Genomic DNA, 18,980 nt, shown 5'->3' on the forward strand with positions numbered 1-18,980 from the left:
TATCAAAACCATAAGTAATTTATTATGATCTACTTGAATAGACTTTAAGTTGTAGATACTGGATTTTTCCCCCATCATATTGTAGGAGGAGTCATTCATTTATTCATAAAAAACATACGTAAGACCTACCAGATGCAGGCAGGCCACTGTGCCAGGCCTCACAGAGGAATTCAAAGATAAAGACCTGATCTCAAAAAACTCATCAGATTTTCACACAAAGATTGATAAGAAGAGGCACTGTGTGATAAACTGTTTAACATTTAATAATACTGTTTGGCCATTTTTATAAGCCACTCTTCTCCAGGATTTCTTTCAATATATGGGACTCAACTTTAAATTAGTACTTTGAAAAAACGAGTCTAAGATTTTGTGTGTGTTGCAACATTTAGAATGTGTTTTTTGCAGGACCACCTGGATCAGATGGATTGCCAGGTTTGAAAGGAAAACGTGGAGACAGTGGATCACCTGCAACCTGGACAACAAGAGGCTTTGTCTTTACCCGACACAGTCAAACCACAGCAATCCCTTCATGTCCAGAGGGGACCGCGCCACTCTACAGTGGGTTTTCTTTTCTCTTTGTACAAGGGAATGAACGAGCCCACGGACAAGACCTCGGTAATGTCCCAGTCCCATCTGCCAGTTGTGTTGCTCCACATGCAGATTGTAATTCTTTATAGCCTAGGATGCTTCCCTCTGAAGTTAAGTGTAAACAACCTTGAGTATCTCCTGGCACTTTTTAAGAGAGCAAATAAAACAACACTGACCTAATTTTCATTCTGGAATGTAAAATGCTGGAAGGAGCCTAGCTCAGGAATGCCAGCCTAGCTCCTCCCATTCAGTGCAAACAATTTGCCCCTAAAACCCCCTAAACCACCTGTCTGCGTTTATCTTTTTGGTGTTTTTTCTTTTTCTTTTTCTTTTTTTTTTTTTTTTTTTTTTTTTTTACAGGATCTCACTTTCATCACCCAGGCTGGAGTGCAGTGGTGCAACACAGCTCACTGCAGCCTCAACATCCCAGGCACAAGCAATTCTCCCACCTCAGACTCCTGAATGGCTGGGACTACAGGCACATGCCACTATATCCAGCTAATTTTTTTGATTTTCACTAGAGACGAGGTCTGGCTATGTTGTCAAGGTTTGTCTCAAACTCTTGAGCTCAAGCAATCCTCCCTCCTCAGCCTCCCAAAGTGCTGTGATTACAGGTGTGAGCCACCATGCCCAGCCCACCCGTTTGCTTTTTAATCTCACAAATAATAGCTTTTCTAAACCTTTATCTGGTTATTAGCTATTATGTACATATGAATAAGTGGGAATACTTTGAAGCAAAAACACTATCCCAGCTGACCTATGCTAGCCTCCATGTTCTAGATGGATTAGAAAGAGCCACAGGGGGCCGGGCGCAGTGGCTCAAGCCTGTAATCCCAGCACTTTGGGAGGCCAAGACGGACGGATCACGAAGTCAGGAGTTCGAAACCATTCTGGTTTAGTAGAAACCCTGTCTCTACTAAAAAAAAATACAAAAAAAACTAGCCAGGCGAGGTGGTGGGCGCCTGTAGTCCCAGCTACTCGGGAGGCTGAGGCAGGAGAATGGCGTAAACCCGGGAGGCGGAGCTTGCAGTGAGCCGAGATCCAGCCACTGCACTCCAGCCTGGGCGACAGAGCGAGACTGTCTCAAAAAAAAAAAAAAAAAAAAAAAAAAAAAAAAAAAAAAAAAGAAAGAGCCACAGGAAGTATTAAAGGTGGGAGAAAGAAGATTCGTTTGCCTATTGGATCTTTGATTTCTATCAGTATGAAAACTTCTCAATACTACACTTTTCAGATAACTCTTGTGTTGTCTTTGTCCAGCTTTTGCTACAGGTTATGTTTTAATTAGCTTCTCTCTAGCGATGCCGAAAATAACTTACTGAAAGTGATACTCAGTCTGATGTTTCATTAGGAACTCTGGGCAGCTGCCTGCAGCGATTTACCACAATGCCATTCTTATTCTGCAATGTCAATGATGTATGTAATTTCGCATCTCGAAATGATTATTCATACTGGCTGTCAACACCAGCTCTGATGCCAATGAACATGGCTCCCATTACTGGCAGGGCCCTTGAGCCTTATATAAGCAGGTAAAAATCCAATCCCCTAGCTTTACAATGGGACCAAGTGAATCACTTCCCTTGTAATGGAATGTAAGGCAGCACATCACAGTGCAGAAAGTGGCAATGCTGCCATAGTCTTTGTTTCATGTTACAGATGCACTGTTTGTGAAGCTCCTGCGATCGCCATAGCCGTTCACAGCCAAACCACTGACATTCCTCCATGTCCTCACGGCTGGATTTCTCTCTGGAAAGGATTTTCGTTCATCATGGTGAGGAGAAAAGGAACAGGAGTTTTATAGTCAAGACTACCCGTAGAATGTTACATTATGCTGGGTAAAATGTGGTTCCCAGGGTCAATGCTGCCTGATGTCAGTGGGTGCAACATGCCATAGACATTTCCTTGAAAATCTATAAATACACTTTTTTTTTTTTACTTCTGGTAAATAATGGAGTATTAAAAAAGACTTCTCAGAAGGAGATTATCTACAAATTCTCTTATGAAATTTAGGTGAATAGTAGCTGCCATTGATTGATAATGGAATTCCTCTTTTTTTTATTATTTTTATCTTTTGAGACAGAGTCTCACTCTGTCACCCAGGCTGGAGTGCAGTGGAGTGATTTTGGCTCACTGCAACCTCTGCCTCCCAGGTTCAAGTGATTCTCCTGCCTTAGCCTGCTGAGTAGCTGAGATTACAGGTGTGTGCCACCACGCCCAGCTAATTTTTGTATTTTGGGTTGTTCGTTTTGTTTTTTTAGTAGAGACAGGGTTTCACCATATTGCCCAGGCTGGTCTCAAACTCCTGACCTCCAGTGATCTACCCAACTCAGCCTCCCAAAGTGCTGGGATTACAGGCATGAGTCACTGCACCCAGCCTGGAATGCCTATTTTTTTTAATAAGATAACTGCTTTATATACATTCTCTGTAATTTTTATGAAAACTCTGACAGGTAATTTCTATCATCTACAGTTTTACAAACAAGAATGAAGTACTTTCCCAAGGTCTTACAACTATTTAGTGGAAAAGCTAGGATCTGTACCCAGGTCTGTCTGCTCCAAAATCTGTGCCCCTTTCACATTCATACAGAGATAAAAGCAAAGAAAGACAGTCTTTTAAAGAAAAAACTGTCAGATGTAAATGCTAGTGAAGTAGTCTATGGAATGGCCATGTGTGACTGTGATGACTGTCATAGCTGCACACAGGTGGTTCTTTCTTTTTTCTTTTTCTTTTTTTCTTGAGACAGAATCTCCCTCTGTCACCCAGGCTGGAGTGTAGTGGCGCAATCTTGGCTCACTGCAATCTCCACCTCCTGGCTCACCGCAATCTCTGCCTCCAGGGTTCAAGCAATTCTCTTGCCTCAGCCTCCTGAGTAGCTTGGACTACAGGCACACGCCACCATGCCAGCTAATTTTTGTATTTTTAGTACAGACATAGTTTCACTATGTTAGCCAGGCTGGCCTCAAACTCCTACCTCAAGTGATCTGCCCGCCTAGGCCTCCCAAAGAGCGAGCTGGGATTCCAGGCGTGAGAGCTGGGATTCCAGGCATGAGTCACCGCACCTGGCCACAGAGGTGGTTATTTCTAATCTGTAGCATCACTGATGATCATTCCTTCCCCTTCTTTACTCACAGTTGCCCATTCATTCAAAAAAAAAAAAAAAAAAAGTAGAGAATTGAACATTTGAACCCCAGTGGACAGAGTGTTTACTCAGATTTTTTAAATTGTGGTAGTTCACAAGTGCAGGTTCTGAGGGCACCGGGCAAGCACTGGCCTCCCCCGGCTCCTGCCTGGAAGAATTCCGAGCCAGCCCGTTTCTAGAATGTCATGGAAGAGGAACGTGCAACTACTATTCAAATTCCTACAGTTTCTGGCTGGCTTCATTAAACCCAGAAAGAATGTTCAGGTAACTATTCACCATCAAGCTGAATCTGATGACTCAATTGCAGAACTGTTGAAAGTTGCCTGTGTTCTCGGGTCAAGGAGTGGCCATGATTTTGTACTACTGTGCCAATAAAGACAAAATCAGTGTTTTGTCATTACTAAACACATTTAACATTTGTATATAAATTTAGAGTAAATTACTTGAAGCAATCACGCTAAATGATCTCTCATCTGAATTTACTGTATTGAAAGACTTGCGAATAATGTGGATTATTTAAAGGGTGGGAGTAGTTTTTATTACATAAAAGATGATCTGTAAGTTTTCATCAAGGCTTATGTTTCTTTAATGCTGCTGAAATATGACTAAAATTATAAAATGCCACCATATATGCCTTTTCAGAAATATACTTCTTCCATAAAGATAAATAGTCCTATAATAAATTTCTTTCTTTCTTTCTTTTTTCTTTTTTTTTGAGACAGTCTTGCTCTGTTGCCCAGGCTGGAGTGCAGTGGCACAATCTGATGATCTGGGCTCACTGGAACCTCCACTTCCCAGGTTTAAGTGATTCTCCTGCCTCAGCCTCCCGAGTAGCTGGGATTACAGAAGGCGTATGCCATGACATCTGTCTAATTTTTGTGTTTTTAGTAGAGATGGGGTTTCACCATGTTAGCCAGGCTGGTCTCAAACTCCTGACCTCAAGTGAACCTCCCACCTCAGCCTCCCAAAGTGCTAGGATTACAGGCATGAGCCACCACGCCCGGCTCTGTAATAAATTTCAAAATAGTGACAATATTCATTAATAAAACTCAAACTCAGCAAAAATTCCCTTTTATGCATAAATCAATGAGTTTTGTTTTGTTTTGTTTTTTGGTTTGTTTTTATTTCAGAAAGCCTATTCCATCAACTGTGAAAGCTGGAGAATTAGAAAAAATAATAAGTCGCTGTCAGGTGTGCATGAAGAAAAGACACTAAAGCTAAAAAAGGCAGCAGAACTGCTATTTTTCATCCTAAAGAACAAAGTAATGACAGAGCAAGCTTTTATTTAGGTATTTTTCTTTAACCAAACAATATTGCTCCATGGTGACTCAGTACAAAGTTTCAATTTGTTTCCCCACAGAACAAAGCAGTTCTTTCAAGTCAGTTCTGTGATCTGGGTCTCTAATCTGTGCTGTTTCAAAGTTCCCTGTGGCAAAGCAGCAACTATTCACAAAATAACACCAAAAGTCTATTCCACTTACATCCAAGGCACTGTCACTATGGTGATCATATGAAGTTTGAATGCTACAAGTTATGAAATATTTGGCCCACTGGATTCCCACATTTGTCCTCCTCCTGTCTTTAAGACTCAGGGAGGCTAAATCAGTGTTTGATTGTCCCACCACCCCTTCATGAAACTTCAGACCCTGGGGAGGGGAAGAGAAGGGGGCATGTGGTATCCTGAAGCACTGTGTATAGAACTGGACTTTCAGACCTGCTGAGGACTGTAAGGCCTGATGGAACACAGAACTGAACTGAGGTTCATGGATTTTCTAGGAATGTTTCAAACATGCCCACTGCTAAGGGCAAAAGGGGGATTCCCTGATGGAACCATAATACTGTTGGAAATACTGTATGGTTTTGTTTTGTTGGTTTTTAAAGATTTTTTTTGTTTATTAAATTCGTTTCACTGTAGCTCTAAAATCTGCTTGTATTCAAAGCATATACAATTTTCTCCCTTAGTGAATTAGTTTTAAAAGGATATTGTTACATACATACTATGAAATATGTATAACTTTAACTTCTCTTTTACCAGCATACCCACACAAATAACAAGAATACTACTTATGAAATGTGTACTTTATCCTCATCCCATAAATGTTAGTGCATATCTTATGTAAAGGAGCAGTTCAATAATCCAGGAACGAACTTAAGGCATTTGTTGGTTTATCAGACTCAGAATCTATTTTATCATTGCTCTGAATATGTCATCACTCTAGGTTTTACAGATTTATTCCTTTATTACTTCTCTAATTCTTCCTTTGTTAAAAAAAAAAAAAGCAACACTTTTTATGTTATATATTCTTACAAACCATATTGAAAGAGTCCATTGTTTAAAAATCTTAATGTATCAAACTGTATAATTTGGCTGCTGTATGTCTTAAAACCCACTTTTCAAGGTGTTGATACATTCCCAAGGTTACTTAATTCAACTTAACAATCATGTTATTCAGCACCAAGCATGTCCCAGACACTGTACTAACCTACAGAGATGCTAAGAGAAAAGAGACTTGTTTCTGATCTAATATCCCAGAAAAAGTAACTCATTGCTCTGTTAAGAATCTCACATATACAAGTAGCTTCCCTCCCCTCTTGTTTTTTCTTTCTTTTCACTGCTGTTATATTTCATTATGATAATTCAGCAGGCCCAAGTAAAGGTTAAAAATAAGGTCTATGCCTAGGGAAACCCAGGGCTTCTAGTTTCTCTTAGAAAAGCCAAGAGAAGATAAGGTCTGAATAACAGCAGAAAAAACAAGATCTATAAAACATTAAACTAGTGTTATACTTGATGATAACACTATTTGATGAGTCTTAGAGTCGAGACACCAAGAGACAAAGCTTTGAAGATGCTTCTTGATCTACCTAGGTGGAGGGTGGTGCTGATATTTAAATTCAGGCTACTGCTTCAATCTCAATTGCTTTGTAAGTGAAAAACATGACCTAGAGGACAGCATAGACTATGGCCATGGCTCACATGGTTTACATCCTTCACTGCTCATGTGTTTGCTGTCAAGCCATTTTTACATCTCAACTAAGATATGCAGCATTTCACTTATTTAGATTCACTTAACGAATAAATTTTTCTGCTTTAAAAATGTCCCATTATCCCAAGTGTACTATAGCGGCATATAGAGCTAGCTAATCTCTACAAACCCACCGTAGGCCAGTAGTTCTCAAAGTGCGGTCCCTGGAAGAGCAGCATCAGCATCATCTGGGAACTTGTCACAGATGCAGATTCTAGGAACCACTCCAGACCTACAGAATCAGAAACTCTTGGGGGAGGGCCCGAAATATCTATGTTTTACCAAGCCCACCACATGATTCTGATGTACTCTAAATACTGAGAAAACTTGTTCTAGACAAATACCCAAGCAACAACTCTACAGGCAGTTACCCAGTACGGCTGGCTACAGCTGCTCCATCCATGTCTCTATTTAAAGTTCAAACTCACAGGTGACTCTAAGGTCATCTACTTTTACTCATAAGTAAAAGCTCTAGACTGGTGCTAATGTCAAACCACTGGCCTCCACTCAGGCCTCCATCTTCTCATGCCCTCTTATCAGTATTTAACTTCTGAGGAAGACAAGTGATGCTAAGACCTGAAATTTCAATGAAGCCATACGAACAGCTGTTCAGTCGTACTTCTAAGACTTTACTTAGAAGTACTTCAGGACTAAGTTATAGCTCATGTGCATTATTTTCCAGATAACTTAGCTTATGAGTAGCTTATACAATTATGAAGATTTAATATTACAGATAAAATGTAAACTGTTTCTTTAAAATTGGGGCTTCAACTTTGGAATTTCACAGTGTGCTAAAATAACAGATTTCTCAGAAGTCTTTCAGCAAGATAAATATTATTAAGTAACTTATTTATGAAAGTATTAAAATAATGCTTACATTTGAATTTGATGGCTAACTTACAAAGATTTTCTATGTATCAAATGTAACTTACTGCTACTAAACTTAATTTAATATTTACTCTATAACCAAATGAAATATATTTAAAATATATTGAATATTTTATATTGTTATATCCTGACAAGATTATATTTTAATGTACTAATATTTCTGTAATTATATCTAAAATATTATTTTATTGTATTGCCTAAGAATAAACATTTTTTAAATTGAAACTGGTCCTTTTTTTTCAAAATGGAAATAATTTTTTTTGGATTGTAAGAATAACAGATGTTCACTGTAAAAAGAATAGACAATACAGAAGTTATGAAGAAGAATACAAAAATGGCCATGATCTATCAGGGAAAACCTACCCCCGATATTCAACGTGGGTCCTTTTCTATTTTCCCTAAATGTCAGCTGGTCTGAGAAATAAAGGGAAAGAGTACAAAAGAGAGAAATTTTAAAGCTGGGTGTCCGGAGGAGACATCACAAGTCGGCAGGTTCCATGATGCCCCCGAGCCATAAAACCAGCAAGTTTTTATTAGTAATTTTCAAAAGGGAGGGAGTGTACGAATAGGGTGTGGGTCACAGAGATTATATGCTTCAAGGGTGACAAAAGATCACAAGGCAGGAGGACAGGGCGAGATCACAAGGTCAGGGCAAAACTAGAATCACTAATGAACTTCCCTGTCCCACTGTGCACACATTGCCATTGATAAACAAGGTTCAAGAGCAGAGAACTGGTCTGACTAGAATTTATTAGGTGGGAACTTCCTCATCCTAATAAGCCTGGGAGTGCTACGGGAGACCAGGATTTATTTAATCCCTTATCTACAACCGTAAAAGATAGACATTTCCAAAGTGGCCATTTCAGAGGCCTCCCCTTAGGAACGCATTCTCTTTCTCAGGGATGTTCCTTGCTGAGAAAAAGAATTCAGCAATATTTCTCCTATTTGCTTTTGAAAGAAGAGAAACATGGCTCTGTTCCGCCCGGCCCACAGGCAGCCAGACTTTAAGGTTATCTCCTTTGTTCTCTGAACATTGCTGTTACCCTGTTCTTTTTTAAAGGTGCCCAGATTTCATATTGTTTAAACAATTTGTGCAGTTAAAGCAATCATCACAAGGTCCTGAAGCAACATTCATCCTCAGCTTACAAAGATGACAGGATTAAGAGATTAAAGCAAAGCCAAGCATAGGAAATCACAAGAGTATTGATTGGCAAAGTGATAAGTGTCCATGAAATCTTCACAATTTAGAGTTCAGAGTTTGCAGTAAAGACAGGTGTAAGAAATTATAAAAGTATTAATTTGGGGAACTAATAAATGTCCATGAAATCTTCACAACTTATGTAACTTATGTTCTCCTGCCATGGCTTCAGCCAGTCCCTCTGTTCGGGGTCCCTGACTTTCTGCAACAATGATCTAATCCTCACTCCCTTCCGAGATAAGTGATAAATCTATTTTTAAACAGAAATGAGATAAAAGCATGCTATTTTGTCAACAGGTTTTTTTGGGGTTTTTTTTGAGACAGAGTCTCGCTTTGTCCCCCAGGCTGGAGTGCAGTGGCACGATCTTAGCTCACTGCAAGCTCCACCTCCCGGGTTCACACCATTCTCCTGCTTCAGCCTCCTAAGTAGCGGGGACTATAGGCACCCGCCACCATGCCTGGCTAACTTTTTAAATTTTTAATAGAGATGGGGTTTCACCATGTTGGCCGGGCTGGTCTCGAACTCATGACCTCAAGTGATCTACCCACCTAGGCCTCCCAAAGTGCTGGGATTACAGCCATGAGCCACATGCCCAGCCTATATTTTGCATATTAAAAACCTTTTTTTTTCACCTGGTCTCTGCATTTGAAATTTTATGAATTGTTTTACTTGAATGAGGAGTATTTGTATTATAAACAGGAAATACGTATCAAAATATATGACCCATATTCTGTAATCTATATGCTTTTCTTACTGATTTGTAAAGACTCCTTAAATACCTCAATAGAAAAATGAGCAAAGATGTGATTAGGCCCTTCACAGGAAAACAGGCAATCATCAAAATACTTCTTTAATTTAAAAAAAAAACCCTAATTAAAAGTGACAAATATTCTGCCTCACTGCAATGATATAGGCAAAGATGTAAAAACATGGCTTCAGCCAGTCCCTCCATTCAGGGTCACTGACTTCCCAATCTCCTGACCTCATGATACACCCACCTCGGCCTCCCAAAGTGCTGATTACAGGCGTGAGCCACTGCACCCGGCCTTTTTGTCACCAGGTTTTTAAAAACTTAATACATAGTGGGCACATTTTCACACCAACAGACAAGAACTAATCATCACTTGCACCACAGTTCATTGTATGGGTTTATAACCTAAGACAATCAATCCCCAATTGACAGACATTTAATTTAGGTACATTATAGACATATTGTACCTATGTCACCACAAGTTTGTCCAATTATTTCTTCAAGATAAATCACTAGAAGGAACACTGTAGAGTCAAAGTTCTCACACAATCTTAGGCTTTTGAAATATATACAAAAATGCTCTACAGAAAGGCTGCTAGAATTTTCAGCTGCATCAACCATGTAATGAAAACACTCATTTCCCTATTAATTTACCAATATTGAATATTGCTGTTCTTTTACATCTTTGCCTATCTCATTGCAGTGAGGCAGAATATTTGTCACTTTTAATTAGGGTTTTTTTTTTTAATTAAAGAAGTATTTTGATGATTGCCTGTTTTCCTGTGAAGGGCCTAATCACATTTTTGCTCATTTTTCTATTGAGGTATTTAAGGAGTCTTTACAAGTCAGTAAGAAAAGCATACAGATTACAGAAATCATGGGTCATATATTTTGATACTTGTTTCCCATTTATGTACAAATACTCCTTATTCAAGGAAAACAATTCATAAAATTTCAAATGTAGAGAGCTGGTGAAAAAAAAAAAAAGGCTTTTAATATGCAAAATATAGGCTGGGCATGTGGCTCATGGCTGTAATCCCAGCACTTTGGGAGGCCTAGGCGGGTGGATCACTTGAGGTCATGAGTTCGAGACCAGCCTGGCCAACATGGTGAAACCCCATCTCTACTAAAAATACAAACATTAGCTGGGCGTGGTGGCAGATACTGTAATCCCAGCTACTTGGGAGGCTGAGGCAGAGGAATCGCTTGAACCTGGGAGGCAAAGGTTGCAGTGAGCCGAGGTCCCGCCACTGCACTCCAGCCTGGACAACAGAGAGAGACTCTGTCTTAAAATACATATATATGCAAAATATGAAATATCATAGAGAACTTTCAGGCTGCATTAAATGGTAATAATGATATAATCAAGGGAAGAAATGGAACGAATAGTGATCCTGGGTAATAATTCTAAGAAGACCAAGAAAATTGTTGCTCACATAAACACTTCAGAAACACTGTCACCTATTGTCATAGGTGGGCCAAAAAAATCTAATTTGAAAACACTTTGAGTAAAAAAGTACTAATCCATTTCGATGAACTTACTTTTACTTCGAGTAAGTCAAAAAGGAATGTTGTGTTTGAGCACATTTTCCATTTATAAGCTCGTTTGGAAAGAAAAATTTTGATTATGCCCTAATGGATTCTTAGTAATCTATTGGCAGGAGACTGACGAAAAAGTGATTGCCTCCTTCATTTGGTGCCATTGGCATCTAACTCATCTCACCCTAATCCCAGCTCTACCTATTAGAAATTAACAGATAAGCAAACACAGAGGAAAATGTAAATTGGTTTTTAATAACCAAGCTAAACTTAAATATTTAGATAAATATGATCCTTCCTAGGATTTTGCAGGCTCCATGTTTTTTCTAAAAATGCTGACTGCTCAAAATCTTTTTAGAATGATTGCTTTGGAATTGTAGTATCTTCAATTCCAATTTTTGAGCCAAACAAGGAGCTAGGTCTCATTATTTTATATCCGAGACCTACAACATGCTTAATACGTTTGGTCCACAGCATACACTTAGATGAGTGAGACACAGACCTTGGTCTCAAGCATAGAGTTTACAATCTGGTAGGGGAAAATAAGACAAATACATGGATAGCTTTAATACTAGACAGAACATGATTAAGTGCTCTAAGGGACAACAAATACTGGTTCAAAAGTTGGAGGCCTCAGGAAAGAATTCATAAAAACAGGAGATATTTTCAGTGGTCCCTTAAAAGCAGTTAGGATTTCAAGAAGCAGAAGATGGTCAGAAGCACGGTGGCATTCCATGTGGCAGAAACAGCACAAATGAAGCTAAGTAGTTAGGAAGAGATGAGGCAATCTCAGGGAACAATTAATGGTCAAGAATATATGATATATATTTATATACATACACAGTGGTAAATAAAGTAGCATGGCAGGAGGTTAAGACCATGTTGGGCAGGGTTTAGAATACCAGGTTGAGCTTGTACTTCATTGATTGCTACTAGAGATTCAGTGAAGATTTTGAGCAAAAGAGTGGAATTACCATATAAACAATAACCTGGAAGATCCAATATTTAATATATGGTACTTGCTAGGCTATTTCATAGGTTCAAATGTTTTTTAAAAATTACTGGATTGCTGTGATGAACTTTTGAATTGGAAGATAGCTATAAATCATCAATTTCCTTTGAAACTGGGGCTTCATATTTGAGATGCCACAATTTGTAAACATAGGTCCTATGTGGACCCAATGTTTAACAAGAATTGGAGAAAGAAAAATATTGGGGATGAGGAGGCCAGTTAAAAGGATAACAGCCCAGACGATGGGTGATCATCTAAGAGTAGGAACAGAACAGATAAAGCAGAAAGTTAGCATTGAAGAGGGAGAATCTAAAGGATGAAGGATACTAGGGAAAATAAACCATTTTACCAGAAAGACATATGTTCATCACAGCACTATTCACAATGGCAAAGACAGGGAATCAACCAAGACGCCCATTCACGGTGGATTAAAGACACTGTGGTACATACACCATGGAATACTATACAGCCATAAAAAAGGAAGGAATGATGTCCTTTGCAGCAACATGGATGCAGGTGGACCATTATCCTAAGTGAATTAACACAGATGCAGAAAACCAAACACCACATGTTCTCACTTAGAAGTGGGAGCTAAGCATTGGGTATACATGGACATAAAGATGGCAACAATAGACATTAGGAACTACTAGACGTGGGCGAGAGGGATGGGGGCAAGGGCTGAGAAATTACCTAGTGGGTATTATGCCCACTATCTGAGTGACAAGAACATTCATACCCTAAACCCTATACCTCATGGGTATACACAATATACCCATGTAACAAACCTGCACATTTACCCCTTGAATCTAAAATAAAAGTTGAATTAAAAAAAAAAAAAAAAAAAAAAAAAGGATGGTGTGGCTGGGTGCAGTGGCTCATGCCTGTGATCCCAGCATTTTGGGAGGCTGATGCAGGTGGATCACCTGAGGTCAGGAGTCTGAGACCAGCCTGGCCAACACTGTGAAACCCCGTCTCTACTAAAAATACACACACACACACAAAATTAGCTGGGTGTGGTGGTGGGTGTCTGTAATCCCAGCTACTCAGGAGGCTGAGGCTGGAGAATTGCTTGAAACCACAGGCAGAGGTTGCAGTGAGCCAAGATCCCTCTGTTGCACTCCAGCCTGGGCAACAAAAGTGAAACTCTGTCTCAAAAAAACAAACAAACAAAAAGGCATATGTGGAAAGAAAGACAGATCTATGAGAAGGGATTTATTGTGAAAACTGGCTCATGCAATTCTGGAGGCTGAAAAAATCCCACAATATGCTATCCACAAGCTGGAGAACCAGGAAAACTGGTAGCATGGCTGAGTTCAAGTTTGAAGACCTGAGAATGTGGGCACTACTCGTCCAAGTCCTGGAGTTCAAAGACTGGAGAATCTGTAGATCTCATGTTCAAGGGCAAGAGAAGTGTCCCAGCTCCAGAAGAGAGACGGCAAATTTGTCTTGCCTCTGCCTTTTTGTTCTATATGGGCCGTCAACTGATTAACTAGTGCCTACCCACATTGGTAAGAGCAGATCTTCCTTACTGAATCCCCTCATTAAAATGTCAATGTCTTCCAGCAACACTCTCACAGACATACCCAGAAATAAAGCTTTACCAGCTATCTGAGTATCCTTTCATACAGTCAAGTTGACACCTAAAATTAACCATCACATGGGACTTGGGTGACAGTGAAAGATAACTTCAGTACTTTGAACCCTGATGACTAGAAAAATAACCTGGCCATTAACTGAAAAAAAAAGGAATTCAGAAGATGGTATGAGAAGTTATCATACTGGAGTGAGAAGAGTGGAAAAAATTTGAGTTAGAAACCCTGCTGGGACCAAAGCTCCAATGGCACATTTAAGTAGAATTGGTTAGAAGCAGTACAACAGGGAAAGACTAGATGGATGAGATAACTTATACACCACCCTTTCCCACAAAAATTTGAGGCAACCATGGTTGCAAAAATAGTCAATGATGGATTAAAACATAAGACAGGAATGTCCACATTAATGGTGAAAAAAAGGAATATATATTATATATACGTAAATATACTAAATATATATATACTAAATATAAATATATATTACATAAAATGAGGGAGTAGAGTTCCCATATAAGGAAGAGAAAATGCCTTTTCTCTGAGAATTGTCTACTAGACAGTGTTAGGTACTTTGAGCACAACATTGTCTCATTTAATTTAACAAAAACCAAATGATGCAGGAAGATAAAGGACAATGAGGTTTATGGGAGAAGACATCGGGTTTGGTAATTGGATCACAATCTTCATTTGAAAGTTATTTCAAAATGTTTTTCTTTGAGGGGAGTACAGGATTAAAAGCCAAATTGTAAGTAACAAAGAAGTGGAAAGGTTAGTGGAAGCAGGAGGAACATCATTTCTAAAGTTTTTAAAGGTTATGATTATAGGTTGGTGCAAAAGTAATTGTGGTTTTTGCCATTGACAGTAATGGCAAACTGCAATTACCTTTGCACTGTTGATGAAAAAAGTCAAACTCCATAAAATATTTTTAGAAATTTATTCTGAGCCAAATATGAGTGACCATGGCCCATGACACAGTCTTCAGGAGGTCCTGAGAACATGTGCCCAAGGTGGTTGGGGTGCAGTTTGGCTTTCCATATTTTAGGGAGGCAAGAGACATCAATCAAATACGTTTAAGAAATACATTTGTTTGGTTCAGAAAGGCGGGACAACTCAAAGTGGGGGCTTCCAGGCTATAGGTAAATTTAAACATTTTCTGGTTGACAATTGGTTGAGTTTATCTGAAGACCTGGGATCCACAGAAAGGAAATGTTCAGGTTAAGATAAAGGACTGTGGAGTCCCAGTTTTATTGTGCAGAGGAAGCTCTCACCAGACTTTAGAGAGAGAGTAGGTTGCAAAATGTTTCTTATCAGAACTAAAAGGGTGCCTGGCTCTTAGCTGATTATCTCCTAGATCTGGAAAGGAAGGAAGGAAAACAAAGGGGAAAGGGGATTCTCTACAGAATGTGGATTTTCCCCACAAGAGACTTTGCAGGACAATTTCAAGGTATGGCAAGGAAATATATTTTGGGGTAAAATATTTTGATTTTCTTCCTTGTTATGCCAGAGTCAGATTGGAAAGTAAGTCATAATATATAGGGTTAAATAAAACCCATCTGAAGTGAATTTATGGTTTGGAGGGCATGACTCCCCAAACCCCTGAGACAGGAATTTGGGCAAGATTAAAAAATTGGAGCTTAGTCCTCAGAACCAGCCTAATACATGATCTCCCAACTTGATCTCTATCTTCCCACAAAAGATTGACTTGGAATGACTGATTATTCCTAAAATCAATCTATTCTTAAAGGCTTATTTGTCTCTGTAGGGTAGTTGTAAGAGTTAAAGAAAGAAGAGAGAAACACGAAAAGTTGCTCAACAGTCAAAGATAGGTTTATTTCTGAGAGGGGCTTCTGGCTGATTTCAGTCAGGAGCATTCTCTCTTACAGACTGAGTATTTAAGGGTTTAGAGTGAGAGAGCTTATCACAGGCTTGGACTGTTTCTGCATGGAGGAGAAGTTTATCATGGGGTTGGAATGTCTCTGGTTGGAGGGAAAGGGTTATCTTGAGACTGACATCGCTCCAGTCAGAGGGAAGGTTATCTTGGGACGGGCACTGTGTCTGGTGGGAGAGGGGTTTATCTTAGGGTTGGAATGTTTCTGGTTGGAGGTGTCATTTGTGGTTTATGGTCATACTGACATTAGCCATTAGGTTAATGCCCTTTGGGTTGGATTTAGGTGGTTTTTGATCAAGCGACACTTTAAAATGGCAGGGCTTCTGCTCGGTCAATAGTAGGATATGCCAATCCAAAATACGGCACTTTGGCATAAAGATTATTTTCGAGTCAAAGGCACTTGAAAAAACAAAAGCAAATGCAAAGAGAGCACTGTGGCTTTCCTTTTTCCTTCCTGAAAGCAGGAGATAAAAATTCTGCATGAAAGGTGCCCTCCCTGTACAAGGAGGAAGGGAGATGTTCTCAACATCAGAGACACGGAGTCAAAGCTGAGCTGTATCTGCACAAATTTACGGATTTTTATTTTCACTTTGTTACAACAACCTTTATCTTCTTAGTCACTTCTGCATTAACTGCACTAACCCAAATTTGCTTGTTTTCTCACATTTTCACAATTTACTACTCTTTTTAGTCTTCCCTAGAAAAATGGAGACCCAAAAAGCACTTAGGGTTCAACTGTTAATTTGGGTCTCCATTTTTCTAGGGAAGGCTCCAATGTAAATGTAAAAATTACTAAATAAAAATTGGTATGCTTTCCTCCTGTTATGTTTTATGTCTCTATTTTACATCAGCGGAGACTAAGCTCTAGATTTTTTTTTTTTTTATCTTGCTCAAATTCCTATCTAAGGGTTCTAGGGAGTCATGCCCTACAATCCATAAATTCTCATCAGATGGCTTTTATTTAACCCTATATATTGTGACTTACTTTCCAATCTGACACTGGCATAACGAGACAAGAAACAAAATCAAAATATTTTACCCCAAAACATTGTTTTCAGTTTTTGATATATCTTGAAATGGCTCTGCAAAGCTGTCCTTTGTTGGGTGAAAATCTGCATCTACATAGAATTTCTATTAACATAGCTAGATGTTTCTTCCAGGTCCTCCCAATCCTAAACAGATTATGTAAGAGTCTAGCACCTTTTAAATATCTGAATAGGATAATTTGTCATTCATTGTCTGTAAGGGCAGCCACTATAAGACTTCAAAAGAACCTTGGTCTCCACAATCTTTTATTTTAACCTCAACATTTCCTTTCTATGGATCCCAGGTCTACAAATGCCAACCAGAAAATGTTTAAATTTACCTACAGTCTAGAAGCTCCTGCTTTGAGTTCTCCCGCCTTTCTGAACCAAACCAAAGTATTTCTTAAATTTATTTGATTGATGTCTCACGCCTCCCTAAAATATATAAAACCAAGCCGTTCCCCAACCACCTTGGACATATGTTCTCAGGACCTCCTGAGGGCTCTGTCACGGGCCATGGTCACTCATATTTGGCTCAGAATAAATCTCTTCAAATATTTTACAGAGTTTGACTCTTTTCCTCATCAGTTTAATTCTTAGGCCCAGCCAAGACCCCAAGAGGGAAGAGGAAATATTTCACTTTCCCTACACAAGTGTTAGGAAGCTCAAGAACGCAATTCAGAGGGCTTCCCAAATCATTTTGAAGAATGGTAACATCTCTAAAGTATCAATTAGATCGCACAGGAGTACGTAAGTCATGTGCACACCTTCAGGCGGTTGTGAAAACCAAGGCATATAAAATATTCCATTATTTGTCTTCAGTGCGTTCCCATGCTGACAAGCACGGTACCACTCTTCCCCGCTCTAGGCAAGGGCTTCCTGGGGGGAGAGTCCGTGGTTGGGTGTTCAGAAGCAGAGAGCGCTCTCCCAAAGCTAAACGACGCTGCCAACTACTGTGAAACCTAACTTCCCCTCTCCCGGAATTCTCATGGAAGACAAGGTCTGATCATCTGAGGGCTTAAGAACTATCAAATTGGAATGCATGGAATCACCCGCGAAGCTGATTTACATATGAGGATTCCTAAGCCTCACAGCACTGACATTTTGATGCTGATGGTCCTGAAATAGTTATTTTAATTGGCTACCGAAGGTTTACCTTGCAAACAACAGGTTCTCAAAGATTACAAAATCTAATAAAGCCGAAGTGTGAATTAAACTTAACCGCAAGAGGCGTCACCTGCTGTCAGCCCACAACAAAGATGTCTGTGCATCGCTTACCGTGGACCCGTTCCAGTGCGTGGGCGGCACGTCCGCCCTTTTCCGCGTCACATGACCACGAACACTCTTCCGCTACGGCTCCCTGAAGGGGCCACCCACGGCCTTTCGCGCTTCTGTCCTGGCCCTCTGCGGGCCGCTCCGCCGGTGCTGTTCCTGGGCGCCTCCGTGCTCTCGGCCAACCGCCTCTGAGAGCGCCCACTCGAGCGCCCCGGGAGCCGGAGGGCGGCGGTCCTCGCCGGGACCCTCCTGTGGGCCCAGGGGTGAGTGCTGACCTCTTCGCGACCCGCCGCCCGAGCTGGCTGCCAGGCCTAGCGCCGCCGCCGAGACCCTCCAGCCAACAGAGGGACCCGCGGTGGCCCGGGCCCCCCGGTAGTGTCTCCCTGACCCGGGTCCCGTCCCCGGGCCTCTTGCCTTCAACTCTGGTCTTTCCTCGTCCCCGGGACCTTGAGTCCCCGAGGAGAGCGAGGGAGAGAAGCGCCTTCTGCAGGTGTTTTTGGGCGAACCTCTTCACCCTGTGTGATTCGGCGTCTCCTTTTGTGGATTAATCGGACTTTTCCGACTAGAAAATAGAGGTTTGGGAAGCAGCGGGAGTCCCGTGAGCGTGAACGCCGCGCTTTGTAAATCTTCACTCATCCTTCCCTGCCAAGTCCCTGACACCTTACAGGATGACCTTAAATCTGCCCTGTCTAAAAGGAGGTTTTTGTGTTGTTTTGTGGCAAGTACATGTTGGAAAAGAAGGGCCCTGTTGGAAGCCCAGGTTGTGGCATCGCGGGTGGCTGCGGGCCACCCTGCCGGTCTGTGAGCATCCTTGCTCGCAGATGTGGCTGCAGGCGGTTGCTCTCGGGTTTCCTTCCAGGAGCTGGGAAGCCGGAGGAAAACTGTGGTTCCTATTCCGCCGGGCTTCTGACCTTCCTCTGCAGGACGTGTGCTGCTATTATTATTATCGTAAAAGAACACCCCTGTCTACGTCCCACAAAGTTAGAAGCAAAGGGCATTCTCGAGGGAAGAGCACCCTTTCAAAACTGACATGTTTTCATTGGAGAAGATTAAAGAGGGGGGAAAA

General features: G+C 40.6%; 2 protein-coding genes across 14 annotated transcripts in view; both read left to right on the forward strand.

The window, feature by feature from the left end:
• Positions 1-7,859, forward strand: part of COL4A3 (collagen type IV alpha 3 chain) — a 151,917-nt gene extending 144,058 nt beyond the window's left edge. For all 4 annotated transcript variants that reach the window (XM_007966493.3, XM_038001449.2, XM_007966491.3 and 1 more), the window contains 5 exons: positions 406-615; positions 1,937-2,114; positions 2,242-2,356; positions 3,817-3,989; positions 4,856-7,859. In XM_007966493.3, the coding sequence (XP_007964684.3) occupies positions 406-615; positions 1,937-2,114; positions 2,242-2,356; positions 3,817-3,989; positions 4,856-4,940 (761 nt within the window). In that variant the 3' untranslated portion in view covers positions 4,941-7,859. The remainder of the gene's footprint in view (positions 1-405; positions 616-1,936; positions 2,115-2,241; positions 2,357-3,816; positions 3,990-4,855) is intronic.
• A 10,134-nt stretch (positions 7,860-17,993) lies between these two features.
• MFF (mitochondrial fission factor) overlaps positions 17,994-18,980 on the forward strand; it is a 32,420-nt gene continuing 31,433 nt past the window's right edge. For 4 of the 10 annotated variants that reach the window (XM_007966482.3, XM_007966487.3, XM_007966488.3 and 1 more), the window contains exon 1: positions 18,002-18,177. The gene's annotated coding sequence lies outside the window, so the exon portion shown is untranslated. Of the gene's footprint in view, positions 18,178-18,980 lie in introns of all 10 variants that reach the window. The other 6 variants (XM_007966479.3, XM_038001443.2, XM_038001448.2 and 3 more) reach the window with 5 other exon arrangements.

Source organism: Chlorocebus sabaeus, chromosome 10 (assembly GCF_047675955.1).
Source record: "Chlorocebus sabaeus isolate Y175 chromosome 10, mChlSab1.0.hap1, whole genome shotgun sequence".
NCBI classification, from domain to species: Eukaryota; Metazoa; Chordata; class Mammalia; order Primates; family Cercopithecidae; genus Chlorocebus; species Chlorocebus sabaeus.